The sequence below is a fragment of the Halichoerus grypus genome, chromosome 1 (assembly GCF_964656455.1).
Source record: "Halichoerus grypus chromosome 1, mHalGry1.hap1.1, whole genome shotgun sequence".
Classification (NCBI taxonomy): Eukaryota; Metazoa; Chordata; class Mammalia; order Carnivora; family Phocidae; genus Halichoerus; species Halichoerus grypus.
In genome coordinates this window covers 171,217,694-171,236,778 of record NC_135712.1, presented here as the reverse complement: position 1 = coordinate 171,236,778, position 19,085 = coordinate 171,217,694, and the positions used below count along the sequence as shown (strand labels likewise).

General features: G+C 42.9%; 1 protein-coding gene across 6 annotated transcripts in view; it reads left to right on the top strand.

The window, feature by feature from the left end:
- Window positions 1–19,085, top strand: part of ITPR1 (inositol 1,4,5-trisphosphate receptor type 1) — a 325,747-nt gene that overhangs the window by 126,463 nt on the left and 180,199 nt on the right. For all 6 annotated transcript variants that reach the window (XM_036075557.2, XM_036075555.2, XM_036075554.2 and 3 more), the window contains exons 6-12: window positions 2,419–2,505; window positions 5,045–5,203; window positions 7,097–7,195; window positions 8,577–8,660; window positions 8,770–8,916; window positions 14,377–14,472; window positions 15,926–15,970. In XM_036075557.2, the coding sequence (XP_035931450.1) occupies window positions 2,419–2,505; window positions 5,045–5,203; window positions 7,097–7,195; window positions 8,577–8,660; window positions 8,770–8,916; window positions 14,377–14,472; window positions 15,926–15,970 (717 nt within the window). The remainder of the gene's footprint in view (window positions 1–2,418; window positions 2,506–5,044; window positions 5,204–7,096; window positions 7,196–8,576; window positions 8,661–8,769; window positions 8,917–14,376; window positions 14,473–15,925; window positions 15,971–19,085) is intronic.

The window sequence follows — 19,085 nt, the reverse complement described above, 5'->3', positions numbered from 1 at the left end:
TGATCGAGAATATTGAGTGGGGCTTGGGGAAATTAAGTAACCTGGCCAAGATGGTAGAGCTGGTGTGTGGTGGAGCCAGGCCCAAACCCAGGAGGTCCTGTGAAAATGCAGACTGTTCTTGGGAAAGAGGCCTGTTAGCCCATTGGCATCTGGGGGGCATCTGGCCTCAAAGAGAGGGAAACTCTGGGAAGAGAACAGTGGAAGCTATTTTGAAATGCACGGCTGGTCACCAGGGTTTTATTATCCATCAGATTAGATATGGAATTTCTTCCCTGCTAATTTACTTCTGTTTGACCCAGTCTAGGTTTGGGGGACAGGGCTTGGAACAACAGTTTCTTTATTGCCTAGGACAAAGCTGATTCCCCTTCAGCTTTGTTATAATATGATAACAATACTTTCTGAGGTGTACAAGTAAATGAATAAAAATGCCTGTTCCAGTTGATGGCCCTGGCAGACTATTCTGGAACCCTCTCTTCAGTTTTACCAGGTTCCCGAGCATGCCAAATTTGGACTAGTAATGTCTCCTGGCCCTATTTGTACCTATAGATTTGCAGTTAACCCAAATGTGGGTTTGAGGATTATCTCTGCTACTTAATAGATGTGTGCTTTTTTAAAAAATATCCAACATCATTATATTTTATTTATTTATTTTTTAATTGAAGCATAGTTGGCACACAATGTTATGTTTCAGGTGTAAAACATAGTGACTTGACACGTTTATGGGTTACGCTCTGCTCACAAGTGTAGCTACCATCTGTCACCATACAACACTATTACAGTATCATTGACTGTATTCCCTATCCTGTGCCTTTCATCCCCATGACTTATTTATTCCATAACTGGAGCCCTGTACCTCCCACTCCTCTTCACCCATTTTGCGCATCTCCTTCCCCCTCCCTTCTAGAACCTGCCGGTTTGTTGTCATTATATATTGGTCTGTTTCTGCTTTTTTGTTTGTTCATTTCTTTTTTTAAATGTGGGGCTTGAACTCACGACCCTGAGATCGTGACCTGAGCTGAAATCAAGAGTTTGGATGCATAGCTAACGGAATCACCCAGACGCCCCTTGTTTGTTGATTTGCTTTGTTTTTTAGGTTCCACATGTAAGTGAAATCATGAGGTATTTGTCTTTGTCTGACTCATTTCACTTAGCATAATACCCTCTAGGTTCATCCATGTTGTCACAAATGGCAAGATTTCATTCTTTTTAATGGCTAAGTAATACTCCATTGTGTGTGTGTGTGTGTGTGTGTGTGTGTGTGTGTGTGTGTGTGTGTACACATACCACAGTACAGATATGTGATTTTTAAAATAAGACATTATTTTTGTAAAGATTTTATTTATTTATTTGACACAGAGAGAACAAGCTGGGGGAGCGGGAGAGGGAGAAGGAGAAGCAAACTCCCTACTGAGCAGGGAGCCCAACGCAGGGGACTCTGGGATCATGACCTGAGCCAACGGCAGACACTTAACCAACTAAGCCACCCAGGTGCCTCAAAATAAGACATTATTAAGCAAAATTTCAAATGTACACAGAAGGAAATAGTATAACAAACCCCTTGTGTACCCACTATCCAACTAATTGCAATGTCAAATAAACCTTTTAATCTGTTTTTTTTTCTTAAAATGGTGATAATGGGGGCACCTGGGTGGCTCAGTCATTAAGCGTCTGCCTTTGGCTCAGGTCATGATCCCAGGGTCCTGGGATCGAGCCCTGCATCGGGCTCCCTGCTTGGCAGGAAGCCTGCTTCTCCCTCTCCCACTCCCCCTGCTTGTGTTCCCTCTCTCGCTATGTCTCTCTCTGTTAAATAACTAAATAAAAAATCTTAAAAAAAATGGTGATAATGATCTTCTCCTCAGGGAACTACTATAAAAATTAAATAAATTACCGTAGTGTCTAGCAATAATAACCAGCATTCCATAAATACTGCAGTGACCAGGCGCTGTGATACATGAGAATGTAGGCACTATTTTTATCCTCCTATTACAAAAGTAGAAACTGAGGCTCATGAATGTTCCAGGATGCAGAACCAGAAATCACTTGAAACCAGCATTCAAATTCAATTTTATTTTACTCCAACTTAAAAGAGGACTTTTACAAATCATAAAAGGCTATGCAAATTCTCTCCCACCCCTACCCTATTTTCTTCAAAAATACACAAGTTTTTGACGTCGTCTTAACCTAAGCAGATGTCCATGAATGCCTGAAAGAAAAAAAAATACATTTAAAAAAAGCCAAGAAGGCCAACAAAAACAAGGGCAGAGTGGGATGGCTTCCTGAACCCCTTGCTCATTTTGCTTAGGTATTTGCTTATTTCTGTGGCTCTTGTATGAACTGGTGACATTGGTTTTGCATCACTGTGGAGAAATATAAGCCATTGCTTCCTCTCTGTGACCAGTATTTCTTCTCCATGTACAGCATGCTGCAGACTTGGAAAAGAAGCAGAATGAGACAGAAAACAGGAAATTGCTGGGGACCGTAATCCAGTATGGCAACGTGATCCAGGTAGGTCATGGCCGCTCTTCTCTTCTGGAGCTGGAGCGTTACAAAGAATAAAACTAAAAAATAAACACATGAGATTGGGTTTGGACAGCTTTCCAGCAGGACTCCCATGGAGACAGCCAGTCTGGTGCAAAACGTCTAGCATTTCTTCTTATATGGGTTGGATTCTTGGGCTTTTGAGTTGGCCCGCTCTCAGCACGAGAAGCCATTACTCTGCCCTGTAGTTGGTAATGTAAGTTCTGTGCAGATATTTTAAGTGAGAAGTTGCCTATCTGGAAATGAGCCTGGCTGCTGCACTTTTGTTTCACTTGCTTTCCTTGAAAGTTCTATTTGGTAAAAATTGGCTTCCCTGTAACTTTTATCTGTTGGTTCAACAGCTGGTCACAGGGGCAGTAAGAGCAATTCAGTACCTCCAGGTAGAATATTTGATGATGGGTCTCATGTCTTGTCTCACGGGTTGTGAGGTTTACTTGTTGATCCCTTGTGGCTTTAAAGTTGACATGGGGATAAAACACACTTTAGGAAATAGCTACTGCGGGGTTTGCTAAGAAAAATCTATCTGGGTCTATCCTTGCAGAAAATAGTGTGTGAGAAGGTCCAGTGCCAAATGTAGCCTTTTTCTTTTTTCTTTTCTTTTTTTTTTTTAAGATTTTATTTATATATTTATTTTAGAGAGCTAGTGCCTGCACAAATGGGGGTGGGTGTGGGGGGGAGGAGCAGAGGGGGAAGGACCGGAGGGGAAAGAATCTCAAGCAGACTCCCCACTGAGTACAGAACCCAACCAGAGGCTCCAACTGGTGACCCTGAGATTGTGACCTGAGCCAAAACCAAATCCAAGGCTTTACTGGCTGAGCCACCCAGGTACCCCTGTAGCCCCTTTCTGTGTATCTCTTGCTGGATCATTTTGATACAGACACAGAGGGTAATAGTGACCAACTTTTGAAGACCTGACCCATCTGGTTATCTTGCTTCATCATTTCCCTTTCTGAAAGATAGCACTTGCCATTTCAACTTGACTGGTTCCAAAGGAATTCCTTCCCATTGTTATTTGTGTTAGATAGAGAGCAGTGATAATCTAGATCATGGAAAAAGTAGAATTGCCACACTGGTAATAGCAACCCTTTATGTTTAAATGGGTTATTATGATTTGGCCTTTTGGAATAGTAAAGTAGCTTTCAAATCTGTTTGAAGATAGGTCCTTCCAGTCCCACTCCAAATTCCTTTCAAGTTCTGTCCAACTGAAAAAGGACACAAGGGGCCAGGTGGGCCCAGAGTTCAGTATGAGCTTTATTACTGGGCCAGAGCAGTGCCTCCAAACTCAGGACTCCCTCCTGTGTTTAGATCAGAGAGCATGGCTTGGACTGAGGACGGAAGGTAGGTACAGGGGCTAAGACTGTAAACCCTAGAGTGTATTCCAATTCAGATTTTGTGACTTAATGACTCTGAGATTTTGGGCAAGAAATGTTCCCAGGCCTCAGTTTGCTCACTAGCAAAATGGGAATAATAATGATATTTGTTTCCTAGAATGATTGAGGGGTACCTGTCCCAGAGTAAGCTCTGAATACATTTTAGCTGATATTATTACTTCTTCGAAGCCTGGATCTTGGGATCCATCTCTAGGTAATGTCAGTTTATAAACCAATTCAGTTCAGCACTTGGACGGGTATGTGGAGGATCGGGGGCCACTCACCAGGATAACAATGAAGACTTAAGAGGGCATTGCCTTCCCCTTGTGTATAATGGCCTAGGGATGCCAGGGACTCACAAGTCAGACTCATGACCCTAACAACATTGATAGAAGAGTGTGGACCTCCTAGGAATGTTCTAGAAAGTGTATCTATTAACATGTGTAAAAGGGATATTGGCAGTTGGCAATGAAGTTCCATGCTGGTCTTAATATTTCTCCAGGATTTGAGCAATCTATAATCTACCCTTCCATCTTCTTTTATAGCCTGTTAATTTGGGAAGCATTAATCAATGCTTCCTGCTATAGACCTACTATGAGACAGGTTGTTTCCCATTTAGTTGTTTGGTTCTCCCAAGAATCAAGAATAAAGTGCTTAGCACTTGAAGGTGGAAATTTATAGTAGCCATGTTATTCCACATAAAATGACTACCCCTTATAGGGTCATCTCTTCAACTATTTCTTGTGCTCAGAAGTGCCTTTCCTTAGCTCCATGTTAGGGTCAGGAATATTCAGATTGCAGTTCCTCAGCTCCTTTACATGGGATTAGGCTCCTACCCGTTAACAGATGGCAGAGTGCTGTTCCTTGCTGACTGTGTGCTTGACATGAACAGCGTCCATCTTGCCCATGGCCATGTTGGGGGGATAAAATAAAATATTTCTTCTTCCCTCTACTTCTCCCTTTGCTCTTTCTTATTTTCTAATTATTCCCTGCCTCAGGCACTTCGATGACTCTCTAACTTCACAGTTAGCTCAGGGGTGGAAGGAATGTTTGATACATATTATGTGACTGAGAGAGACATCTTAGAGATTCAGAGACCTGCTGACACTCCCCTTATTCTCTCTGTGGGTTTTCAGCTCCTGCATTTGAAAAGTAATAAATACCTAACTGTGAATAAGAGGCTTCCAGCTCTGCTGGAGAAGAACGCCATGAGAGTGACTTTGGATGAGGCGGGAAATGAAGGGTCCTGGTTTTATATTCAGCCATTCTACAAGCTGCGTTCCATCGGAGACAGTGTAAGTGCAGACTCACAGCCTGGGGAGTGCCCCATGCCACTCCTCCAACCCTAACTGTATATAGAAGTCAACTGGGAGAATGTTATAGTTGGAACCAGAGGCTCATCCTGTATGAAGAGAAGGGAGTCACTATGGAAACCAATGTTTGGGAAACAGGGAAATTTGGAGAGAAGTGTGACCTAAATACAGTAGCTGTGTTTTTCCTACTGAGTTTCTGAAAAAATGGTATGAATAGCTCATTACCCCAGTAACTTCACCATGAAAACAGCTATCATATATTAATGTCCCGGGCAGTGTCCCTGTCATTCTAGATCATTAGTGGAATGGAAACGCCTCTCTATTTTGGAAATAAAGTTAGTAAAGAAGGAGAAGAGAAGAGAACTAGAGACAGCAGGGAAGGAGAAGGGATTTTAGGATTATTCTTCACTTGTTCCTTTATTGATAAGCCGGCAGGCTCTCCATCCCATTTCAGTGACTGCAATTGGTCCTGAGTAGGCGTCTCTCCTCAGGGTCCCTAGGATATAAAGCCACTGAGATACTTGTCCATGTGACTTAGAACAGTTCTGATACTCGTCAGCTACATTAGTACATCATTATGTGGGCATATACTTGAAAACAAGTATGTTTAAATGCTATTAAGCCATTTTTCTGACCTTGTTAAGATTCAGAAATAGAAGTTTTTTTACTAAAACGAAATGTGTTCCTTAAACAGCTTGAAATCTTGTCAAAATGCTCAGCTAGCCTTAGCCTCAAACTGAGTTTTGCCATTTTCAGTATTGTTATTTAAGTTTACAAGCTTTAGGCAGTATAGTATTCATTTATATGCTGTATCCCAGAAGCAGGTAGAAGCAGACCATTCCTTCCCAGTTGGTATGCAGTAAATACTGATCCTCAACTGAGAAGAGAAGAACAAGTCCAGTAAAGCTTAGTTTTCATCATAAGTTTTGGATTTTTTTGAGGTACTTAATATATATTTTTGAGGTACTCCAAATGGAGTTAGGGAAAATTTAATTGTATATCCTTCCCAAACGTAACAAACTGAAAATAGATGAGTTTTACCTCTTAGGAAGCCATCATTTCTGTTCTCCTTCCTTCTGCCCTCATAATAAAAGAGCAAGGTGCTTTGTCCTGAATTTCATTTTTGGGAAATCCTTGGCTTTCTTATTCTTTAAACTTACCTGTTCAGCTGTACCTTAGTTGAGAAGGTAAGATGGAGTTGAAAGGTTGGTTATCCTTTGTAGGATAGTGTTTTACAAACAAGTGTTGAACTATTTGTGGACTCAGATCAGTTTAATGGCTTGTGACTACCATTTTAGAAAGTGGAGTAGAATAGATAGTATCAGGCTGTCCTAAACATAATGAGGATAAGTATTGTTTTAGGGAGGTAACTTCTGTTTTAGATAAATATAGATATGTATATCTACATATGTACACACACACACATATATATATACACACACGTATGTGCACATAAGTAGGAATGACTGGAATATAATAGAGATGTATTTCTTCCTGTGGTTTGTACCAAAAAAGTATGAAAGTCATTGCTTTAGATACAGAAGATTATAGTTTTATTCGTTTAAAAATAGACTTCCTTCAGGCATTGTTCTGCTTCTACTCCTCATACTCAGAGCTTCCTTATAGATCTCTGTTAACATAGGAAAAGGGGGATATTGACAGTTGGCAGTGGTGTCCCATGCTGGTCTTAGCATTTCTCCAGGGATTGGACAGGGATCATGGGACATCACCGGCTGGCCGGTACTGTGAAGGGTTTGGCTGTGCTGGCTGAGGATGTGCCATATCCGAGGGGGTGGTCTAAGGATGCCCACCTGCCCTCCACCAGGGACTTCTGACCTGTTTCGTGAAAGGCTCCGTTGGCCTCTTCCTTTCCAGGTGGTCATTGGTGACAAGGTTGTACTGAACCCCGTCAACGCTGGCCAGCCCCTTCATGCTAGCAGCCATCAGCTGGTGGATAACCCTGGCTGCAACGAGGTAAGGGAAACCTCGTGATGGCTTGTGGGCAGGCAGAGGCTGCAGGAGCAGGCCTTCTTGAGGCCAGAGCATGTGCATGCTGAAAGTGACCTTATTAGTGACTTGGGGCAGCATACCTGTTCTGCAGGTGAGTAACCAAGGCCCAGGATCAGGATTGCCATGTGGGGTTGGGTGAGGGCTGATAGCTACCCTAGGGCTCAGTCTACTAAGCCTCCTATAACTGGGAGATTGTTGCCTAATTTGTTAAGCCAGAGAAGGGCCTTTTCTACCAGATTTTTCTGGCCAGAGGAGCTCCTTTTTCCAGTCTGTTTCCCTTGGGAGAATGTCTTTGGCTGATTACTAAGATGAGTGTACTACAGGCCATCGGCGGCCCTGCAATGGGGTATGTTGATTTTGGCAATATATCTCCTTGGCCTCAAATTTGGCAATTACAGGACCAAAGGGCAGTAACTTGACTGTGACATAAATATTTGTCTACGGGTTGGGGACACAAGCTCTGGAGTCAGATAGATGTGGAACGAAATCCCAAATCTTTTTTTTTTTTTTTACAAGACCAGTGCTCTAACCCCTGAGCTATGGAGCCCCCTTTTTTTTTTTTTTTAAGATTTTATTTATTTATTTGACAGAGAGAGAGAGAGAGAGATCACAAGTAGGCAGACAGGCAGGCAGAGGGAGAGGGAGAAGCAGGCTCCCTGCTGAGCACAGAGCCCGATGTGGGGCTCGATCCCAGGACCCTGGGATCATGACCTGAGCCGAAGGCAGATGCTTAACCATCTGAGCCACCCAGGCGTCCCCGAAATCCCAAATCTTCCATCCCCTAGCTTCGCGTTTCTAGGCTAGTTACCGTACATCTCCTAATCTCCCTGTGCACTAGTTTTCCTGTCTGAAATAGGTGTGATGGTCCTGACTGTTTTTTTAGGGTGTTGCTGAGGACTAAACGTAGTCGTGAATACTAGCGCTTAGCCCAGTGCCTGGCGTATACTTAATGTACAAGCAGTGGCTTTTATTGCTAGTGACGCTCATTCACATTTTAGAGTGTATTCATGGGAGTCTTTGTACCTTTGTTTATCAGCCCTTGTTTTTACTGAACTTTTACTTTTTGGCTGCAGAACAGGAGACTTGGAGAAGAAAGGCTGGAAGTGAGGTTCCCTTAGTCATTTCGAGCATACATGGTGATGGGCACAAATGCACCCTTGATTACCAAACACATCTGCCAGGCCAGTTAAATTTGCAGTTCCTGTGAACTTAAGGGTGTGAACTGGTAGGATTTTGGGGCGGAAGCCCAGCCCTGCTTCTTGGGTAGTAATGAGGAGTTTTGGGGGCTGGAAGACACAGTCATGGGGAGGGATGTGTGAAAAAATAACTGTCATTTGTTTTCCAGGTCAATTCTGTCAACTGCAATACAAGCTGGAAAATCGTCCTTTTCATGAAATGGAGTGACAACAAAGACGACATACTGAAGGGGGTGAGTTTGCTACTTCTCAGGCTGGCAGCACTTGGCTCTACGTGGGGCAGCAGCTAAGTCCTCTTGTAAAATTCATTGTCCTTAAACCCTCCATGTGCTGACGTTTTAGGGTGACGTGGTCAGGCTGTTCCATGCGGAGCAGGAGAAGTTCCTTACCTGCGACGAGCACAGGAAGAAACAGCATGTCTTCCTGAGAACTACCGGCCGGCAGTCAGCCACATCTGCCACGAGTTCAAAAGCCCTGTGGGAGGTGGAGGTAAGGGGCGGGGCTGGAGAGGGAGAGAGAAGGTTAGGGGGTCGGCCTCTTTCCGAAAATGGGTCAGGATGACAGATGAACAAGCACATCGTGCCGTATCCGAAGGATGCTGGGTGTGCTTGGGAAGGAAAATGATGTCCACTTGGGAAGCAAACTCACAGCTGAAGCTGGAAGTTTCTTACTCTCAGCCATTGAATTGTCTTTTCCTTCCATGTCTTCCTTTCCCTTGCTCGTTTGTCTGTCCCAAGGATATGTAGTTGAGCACCTACTCAGTAGGATACATTGGGGACTCATGCCAGGGATAGGATAGAAAGAGACACACCCAGATCACTGGATGGCGAAGTGGCCAGAGACACTTTCCTCATGCTCGGGGGGGGGGGGGGGGGTGTGGGAGGGAGGGATGAGGGAGGGAGGTCAGGTCGGGTGAAGGAGGTGGCACTTGAGCTGGTCCGTACGGGATGACGTGTATTTCTGAAGGCAGAGATGTGTAGAGTGTAGGTCACCTCGTGTCAGACGGTGGCATGGAATTGGGAATATGAAACAGCCTTGAGGGTAAGGCTCAGCATCCCAGTTTGGTGGGGAGCAGAGGATAGGCACGGAAGTGAAAGAGAAACTGGTTTTGGAGACCAGAGCCTGAAGGGCATCTGTCCAGGCTGTGAGGAGTTGGGATTTAAGTTATAGGCAGGGGAGGAGCTTGGAGAGGAGTTTTGAGCAGGGGAGTAATGTAATCAGTGAGCTCCTTACGGGGATAAGTGATTCTGCTGCTTGAGGAGATAAATGATTCGGCATGTCATTTATTGAGAGGAGGTGCAGAGAGACTAGAATCGTGGGACTCACAGACAGTGGCATGAGTGCTTGGTGACAGAGGTGGCGAGAGCCTGAGCTGCAGGGACTTGACCTCTCCCCCGCAGCCCTTCTCTCTGTGTAACTGCAGCTCGTGGGGTACATGCATTTCTCTGTCTTGGCTTGCCTCCTCTCTTCTTCCTCTCTTGCTTTAATAAGGTTTTACGTTTTTATTGAGAGAGAGCAGACACAAAGTGCCCAGGTCAAAAGTATGTACCTTGATGAATTTTTACATACACGTACAGTCACAAAACCAGCACCCAGGTCGGGAAGTAGAAGACTAGCAGCACCTAGAAGGCTCCCTTGAGCTTCTTTCCAGCACTATCTTGTTTTTCCTCCTAGAGAAGTACTTCCATCTCCATGGTTAGGTATTCTCTGTTCTTGAACTTTGTATTAATGGAGTCAGACAGCATATAATCTTTTTTTGGTCTCCTTTTCTACCCAGCATAATTATTTTGAGATTCATTCATGTTGTTGCATGTGTCGATAGTTCATTCCTTTTTATTGGTGAGAAGTGTTTCACCATAAGGTGTTCCACAATTTGTCTGTTCACCTGTTGATGTATATTTGAGTTGATCCCAACTTTTGGCTGTTACAACTAAAGCTTCTGAGGGCATTATAAATGTGTACAAGTCTCTTCATAGTCATGAACTTTCATTTCTCTTGGCTAAATCTAGAAATGGAATAGCTAGATCATATGGTGGGTGTATGTTTAAAAAAAACTACCGAACTATTTTCCAAAGTGCTCCTGTCATTTTATATTCCTGCCAGCAGGGTATGAGAGTTCTGGTTCTTCCACATCGTCTCCAACACTTGGTATGGTTAGTCATTTTAATGCTAGCCATTATCATAGGTGTGTAATGAAATTTCCTAGTGCTTTTAATCTGCATTTCCCTGATGGCTAATGATATTGAGCATTTTTTCGTGTCTTTATTTGCCATCAGTGTATCATCTTCAGTCAAGTGTCTGTTCCAATATTTTGCCCATTTTAAAAATTGTCTTACGTCTCTTAACATGGATGTTGTAATACTCAGGTTTATCTTGGCTGTTGTATAGAAAAATTTCTACAGTTTTCATGATGAAAGGACTCTACATAAAGTTTTCAATTTCTGCCTTCTCCTTATTCTTTTTCTCCTCTCCACGCCCATAGCACTTGTTGGGAGTTTTTTAGTTAGTGCCTACATAGAGACACTGTCAGTCCTGTTAGATTCTAAACCCATTGTGAGCTAGACCTTTGTCATTGTTCACTGATGTCACCACTGTACTCAGCACAGTGTTTTATACGTTCAAAACAGTCTTTCAGAACCACTTTTCATGTGTGATTTGGATACTAGTGCCAAAAAAAAAAAAAATTCTTAACTGAATTTAAACGAGTAAGTGGAAACTAAAGAAAAACTGAAAATATGGGAAGAAAGGAAGAAGTAAACCATTTCATTAACTTAATGTGCCCATTTCCATGGAGCTGTTTGTTCTGTGAGCAGGTTATTTTTGCACAGTTGACATCACTTTACAAACATTTTTGCATCTTGCTTTAAAATGTTGTCATAAACCCCACCAACCAAAAAAAAAAGTCTGAAACCCGCAGAAGTCACTGTGGCTGACTTGAGTACATTTAAGGGCAGGTACCATGTCTTATTCACTTCTAAATTGATAGAAATGAATGAAAGATCACAAGTTTGTGTGGAGGGTGTTTGAGGTCTGGATTTCTAAAACTTCAGGTACTTAACTCAGAAGTCCACTTCAGAGCACCTTCTCTCTGTCTCTTTTTTTCTTCTGAGAAGAAACAGCTATCTAATTCTTACTCCCTAAAAAGTTGTTTTCTGCCGGTTTTTCCCTGCATATCCTTGGAAAACATTGAATGTCTCTTTTTTAATATTTTTCTTGCAAATTCTGGAATCATAAATGCTCCTTTAAAATAAAAAAAAGGAAGACAATACCATGTAGAGCATTTCTTGTACAGCAGGCCTGCTAGTGACCAATTCTCTTAGCTCTCATTTGAAAATGAGGAAATGTATTTCACCTTCATTTTAAAAATCTGTGTTTTTTTTTTTTTTCAATAATAGCTTCATTGAGATACAACTCCTACATTTAAAGTGTACAATTTAATGGTTTGACTTAGGTCTGTAGAGTTTGGCCACCATCACCACAATCAATGTTAGAACATTTTCATTACTCCAAGAGGAGCCCTGTATCCATACTGATCACAACTTGTTTCTCCTCAAACCACTCCCCTCCTGGCAATCACTGTTTCTTGTCTCTATAGAATTGTCTATGCTGGACGTTTCTTATAAATGATATACTACAATGTGATCCTTTGTATCTGACTTCTTTTACTTAGTTCACAGTGTTTTCAAAGTTCAACCATATTGCCACGTGTATCATTATTTCATTCCTTTTTATTGCCAAGTAACATTCCATTGTATGGACATACCATATTTTGTTACCTGATGGCATTTGGATTGTTTCTACTTTTGGGCTCATCTGAATAATGCTTCTGTGTACATTCACGTACCAAGTTTTTGTGAGGACATAGGTTTTTCAGTTCTCTTGGGGTGGAATTGTGGGTCCTATGGTAATGCTGTTTAACTTTTTGAAGAATTGCCAGATTGCACTAGGTGATACTCCCCCCTGTGGTGTGTTAAGGTTCCAGTTTCTCCACATGGCCTTCATTTATGAAGGCTATTTTTGTTGGATACAGAATTCTAGGTAGACAGTTTTTTTCTTTATGTACTTAAAAGTTGTGTATCCATTGTCATCTTGTGTGCATTGTTTCTGATGTGAATTCAGTGGTCTCTTACCTTTGTTCTCTGTATAAAGTGCTCCCACCCCCTCGCCCCCCCACCAGCTGCTTTTAGGATTTTTCTTTTTATTTCTGGTTTACATTAATCTAATCATGATGTGCCTTGGTGGGTGGGTGTGTAGGTGTGTATGTGTGTGTGTTTATCCTGGCTTTGAGTTCACTGAGTTTCTTGAATCTGTATATGTATTAAAATGGGAAAATTTGGTTTCGTTTTTTCTCAAATATTTTTCCTGCCCCCACCAACCCACACAGACATGCTGGATCATTTGATATTGTCTGACAGGTCACTGAATTTTTGGGTCACATTTTCCTGATTCTTATCTGTCCAGTGCTTCATGATTATATGCTGAACATTGTGGTGCTACTTTGTGGAGTGTCTGTATTTTGTTGTCTTCCTTTAAAGAGTTTTGAGTTTTGTTTTGTTAGACAGTAAAGTTACTTGTGAATCAGTTTGAGGCTTTGGAGTCTTATTTTAAAGCTTTGCTAAATCAAGTGTGTTACAGTCTTTTTTCTTTTTTTAGGGCTGGATTGGCCCCATTACTAAGGTGTAACCCTTTTGACATTTTTGCTGAATGCCCCAGGTGTTCCATGGAATCTCTCAGAACGCCACCCAGCCCCAAGTGAGCAATGAGAACGTTGAGCTCACAGCTTTCCTGTCATTCTTCATTTGGCCTTGTGTGGTCTCAACTTACACATATGCAACTTGGTATTCAACCAAAAACTCAAGGAGGCCCCTGGGTAGATGTCTGGAGCTTTTTCTCTGGGTAGCTCTGTATTCTGCCCCAGCAAATTCCAGCCACTTCAGTCTCCCTAAATTCTGATGTATCTCCTCAACTCAGACCGGTGTCTTCTGCTTGGATTCTTCTTCCCAACACTACCATCCAGAGAGAACATTAAGGCAGAAAGCTGGAATATTCATGAAGATCACTTTGTTTCCCCTTTCTCAGAGATCACAATTGTGTACTGCCTGTTGTCCAACATCTGAACACAATTGTTTCCTGTATTTTATCCAGTTTTCTAATTGTCTATAGCAAGTTCATATATTTTGTGCAGTGTTTAATTGTTCATGGCACCAACTACCAGTGCCAGTTATACCGTCATGACCAGAAGCTGAAGTTAGATGTATTTTTTATGGTAAATTGGCCCAGGCTGTGTGAGTTTCAAGTTTCAGAGCCCCGGCTTATCTATGTGTTTCAGCACATGAGTACAAGTATAGAATGCTTTCACAGTGTCCTCTGAAATTTCTTTTTATTTTTTTATTTTATTTTATTTTATTTTTTTTTTAAAGATTTTATCCATTTATTTGACAGAGAGAGAGACAGCGAGAGAGGGAACACAAGCAGGGGGAGTGGGAGAGGGAGAAGCAGGCTCCCCGCAGAGCAGGGAGCCCGATGCGGGGCTCGATCCCGGGACTCCAGGATCATGACCTGAGCCGAAGGCAGTCTCTTAACCGACTGAGCCACCCAGGCGCCCTGAAATTTCTTTTTATTTGTCATGCCTTTTATGGATGAATTGTAGAATCTTAACTTCTACTTTATTATGATTAAAGCAAATAATCTGAAAAACATTCAGCTTTTTATTGGAATCATTTCGTATTAACTGGGAGACTATTTCTTCTTTGGAGAAACATAACACTTCCATATGTTTGACCTCTGACGTTACATATGATACTTGCAATGGCTTTGTTTGAAGATACTCATTTTTTTTTTAGCTAGTAAATATCACTGCTGAACTATGACTTATGTGTGAAGTCTCAGTGTTGTCTTAATATGGGTTGACATTATTTCCACTCCTGTTAATCATTTCTCCTCTTGTAGGTGGTCCAACATGACCCGTGTCGGGGTGGAGCAGGATATTGGAACAGCCTCTTCCGTTTCAAGCATCTTGCTACAGGGCATTACTTAGCAGCAGAGGTAAGGAGCAGCCTCTGTGTCTTTTTCTTTCAAGCCTGAGACATTCCTTTCTCTTCATTTACCTGTGGCCATTGGGTAGTTAGATGCTCAGTCACCTTGCTTTTCCTTCTGCTTTTTGTTTCCTCCTGCCTCATTTCCCTGCTTATAGACGAGAAAAGGTAAAGATGATTAACACATTTTAGTACTTCACAGGGATTTTGATCAAGATATGGGGAGAAAACAAATTAGAAAATAATACTGTCATTGGAATGTAATGTACAGCACGATGACTGTAGTTAATTATACTGTATATTTGGAAGTTGCTAAGAGAGTAGATTTAAAAAAACAAAGAAAAGAATGCTAATCTGGGATTTAGGATTATAGAAATTTTTTCTCTTGCATTTTGCTCTCCCCACATCTTATCTACCAGCCCTGCTCCTAACATGAATGTCCAAGACTCAGCTGTAGTGAAACATGGTATGTAAAGCTGGAAGCATTAGGACACGAAGAATTAGACAATTTTACAAGTATTCTGGTTCTCAGAGCACTAGTGGAATAGACAGGGTCTTGTCTTTTACTTGCAAGAATGCCAAAAATCAAGGAAATTAACTTTACCTTAAATGTCTGTAAAGGGTTTTTGAGGAAAGGCAAGACTCAGTATTGAAGGACAGGAGGAATTTACTTTTTAATTTTTGTGTTAAATTAAGGAGCCATCATACTGTGTGACAGATGCTGAGTTTTACTCTGATCTGCTAGAAGGTGTACGATACACATTCATATCAGATTCTAGTCGTACATCAACAGATACCTCCCATTGTCTGGTTCCACTGTGGGATGGCTCAGAGATTTTTCAGGGTGATGCGTGGGTGCCAGTATTGCTTCTGCAGCTGACCCCAAAGAAGGCTGAATCTAAATGTGCTGAACCCCCTGGGATGCCTGATTCTTGTAAGAAGTGATGATTTTGAAATACTTAAGAACTGGAGGTCAAGACTAAGTTGAAATTGAAAATGAAGCCATAAGGAATTATGGACCCAGCTAACCAGCTGTGAGAAATGTTGATGACGTGGTTTGCCAAAGATCAATGGTATTTGCATTATTTGTTATGTTCTGAAGCGAGTGTAAACTCTTGCTGGAGGCCACAAATTTTTTATTTCTGACTAAAACTAAGGATTATCAATGACTGAATACTGATCTTTTATTTATCTCAGGGTTGTAACTGTTGCTTTGCTAGTGAATTCATTGTGTTCTTCTGTCAACACTTGAGAGCCGTCTTTTGGTGACTGGTAGATCGTTCCGTGTCTGTTGTACTCATGTGATGTGTGTTGTTGTGGCATGCTGGTTTCATGAACAGAGGGAAGGGACAAGTTTTTAGTTGTTCAGAGATGTTCGCAGGCCTTGAAGTCTCCTGCAAGTGGGGCCGAGTCCTGGAGAAATCAATGGATGTTTTAATTTCCTAATGATTCTTTTTCATCAGGTAGACCCTGACTTTGAGGAAGAATGCCTGGAGTTTCAGCCCTCAGTAAGTATGAGCAAGAGCCTTCTTGTCTCCATCTGGTAGGGTGAGGCCAAATGATCTGGAATCCCCTTGAAGAAACTGCCATTTGTCATTGAGTGATGGGGAAGGGGACACCTTAGGATGACTTAAAAGAGGGTCTTGTTCTATGCTTCCCTTGAGGGCAGTCATATCTTCCTGTGTTCTGATTGGTCCAAGACTGTCAGATGATGCTCCTTCTGTGTGCTTCGTCAAGGGGTCTCCACCATTAAGTTGTAGAAGTTGATGGTGTCTCTTGGAATGCCCCTAGGTTAGAGAGAGAGATGGCCCCTTAAGAAGTCGGCCTTTTACAAATGAATATCTGATTGCTGTTGACCTCAATCTATGACTCACCCAGATTTTTTCAGGGAATGAGTGTGTGAGATGGATAGTGTCATTTAGATGATGGAGGTAACACATGAAGCATGGTGCTCCTGACATCTGATTAGACACTTAATTGTCTAACCATCTGTCCTTGCTTTCTGCAAACTCAGAAATAAACTTTATAATGTGGTTTAGAATTTAATGCCAACAGGATCCTTCTTTAGAAGCCATATAACCAATTAATGCTGATTTGGAGGCACTCAAGGGTTGAACTGTCCACAACTATGGGTTAAAGAGGGCAGTGGTTGTATTATATAGAAATGATGGCTATCAATAAAACACTTCATTCTGGTCTAGGATTTAAAAAAATGCAAATAATTGCTACTCTGACATTGTGTGTTCATGTGATCATCTCTGGTGAATATGGTAGGTGGTATTGAGCTTATTTTTTTTTTGCCGGGGTGGGGTGGGGGGCGGTAAAATTTTGGAAGAACTTACAGGTTTTAAGGTGGATCCATGAATAAAGGGGTTTGGGGTGGACATAATACAGAATGCAGTTGTCTTTGGAAGGTCCAAATTCTGTGGGAAGGATGACCCTTGCAGTTATGTTTGGATAGAATGTTAGCTTCAGAAGGAAGGAAGAGGAGTGCTAGCCGAGGGCTTCACATCCTGAGTTCCCGGACTTGCTGCAGGAGTTCATGTCTTTTCCAATTCTGGAGGGAGCAGCTGAGGGTCCTGTTCCTTCCTTTCATCTTCCTCACCCTCACTTCCAGAGCTCATTTTGAAAGCTGCCCTTCCACATTGCCTGGAAGGTTGAGAGCACTGACCTAGCCCGACTTCTTGCCAACATGCAGGGAAATCTTTGCCCAACATCGGTGTGTAGTGTTCATGTGGCCGGTCTCCAGAGGCTGGGACTAGCAAGGGCGCCATTTTTCATAAGGCAGTTCTTGTCCCTGCACCTTCTTGATTTTGAGAGAAAGAACTGCCTTTGTGGGACTTGCCTCTAATGGTATTATCATGGCCATCTGGGCTGTAACACAGAGGAAGTCTCCTCTCTGAGATGACTTGGAAGGAGTGCTGTAGCTTTGGCCAGTGAGAGCTGATGTCCATTTGAACCTTGAGCTCTGTGAGGAACGGGGCTGCTCTCCTGGCCTGTTGGTGGGCACGGGGAGGTCCAGCATTTGTAGTGCCGGAGGAAGAATGCAGTGATCCAAAGCAGGGCAGGGAAGTGAGGCAGAGCTGGGTCTAAGTAGCAGACCCCCCTCTTGGATGAGCTGTGTGACTGAAGGAACTACGTTCCCCTCTCTGGCCCTCACTTCCCTCCTCTGTGAAAGTGGTGGATATGCTTGTCGTAAGGACCAGCTGAGGTGTGGTTCCTAAGGTGTGGCCCATAGTAAGCGCTCAGTAAGTAGCATTTGTGTAAGTTGCACAAGATCAGTAGCATTTTTTAGTGCCTTTACATGCATGAGTTCATCTGGGCTGCACAGCAGTGCAGTGAAAGGAGTTAGGGGAGACTGTATGATGTCTGTAGGACTGATGAGGAACCAGAGCATGGTCCTAACTTGTCACATGTCTCGGTTCTCTCAGAGTTCAGTCATCTTTCTACTTTCTCATGTTTCTCCATGCCACGGTGGTGGAATATGCCAGCAGGCTTGGGTGCAGATCCAGACTGCATTGCTCTGGCTGCTTTGGATGTTGCTTGGGTGGCAGTCTTCATATGGAGGAGGGGTTGGGGGGCTCACCCTGCACCAACGAGGCCAGTGGCCCAGCTCCTGCCTCTGTGGGGAAGTTGTTAGCCTTGGGAGAGTCCTGCACCCCTCACCTTCTTGTGGGCCGGGAAACTTGAGCAGAAAAGCTGGAGTTGGGAAAGTTTGGGAGAGGAAACTTTGTTCTGCTCGTGGGTCACGTATGTTCCCGAGACTGGCATCCAGTGCTTGTAGCAACCTTTGCCTGGAATCTTACTTAGCTTGTTGAGTTCATCCTTCTCAATTTAGCAGCCCCCATGAGCCACATGCTTGACGCCAGAGGGAGAGAAAGGACAACCCCAGGCTGGCTCTTGTCTCGCAGCCTTTTGTACTTGCACCTTTCCTCCCACTAGGTGGCAAACGCCGACTGCACACAACGCGAAGATGCTGTCGCTCAGTCACAGGTCCAGATACAGGCACTCTGTGCAATTTTAATTTTTCTTCAGTGTTCCGGCAGGTCTGAAATTGAACTGCCAGCCTGTATAGCTGAGCTATGTGTCTCAAGCCAGAATCAGGTCAGGGTTTATTTTGAAAGTGGTGTGTGGAAGACTTTGCAGGTCAGAGTAGTTAGAAGAGGACTGAGCTTTTTCTTGAACTGAGGTACTTGGTGCTCTCCCCTTGATTCATACTTGAGGGTAGATAGAACGATGAGTTGTGGGTTTGTTTAGGTAGTGCTACAAAGTATGAGAGGAGAGGACATAGGGAGGAAGACACAGAGCTTAAAAGAAGCATTTGTATTTTCTTTCCTTCTCTCTCTCCCCTCCTTCATTCCTCCCTCCTATCTCTCTCTCCATCCCCCTCTCCGCCCTACCCCCCCACTCCCTTCTTCCTTTTCTCAGACAGAAGTTGGGGCTGCCGATAAACTCCTAGAGCAGACTATTGCCTGCGATCTTAGATGTCAGGCCCTGGAAATAAATTCTCTCATGCTCTCTCCTTTGCCTGTTGAACTTGATTTCATTTTATCCATTCCCCATTTGGAAAGGAGTCAGTGCCTCAGCCCAAGCAAAGCAAGTTAGTGACAAAGAAAATGTGAT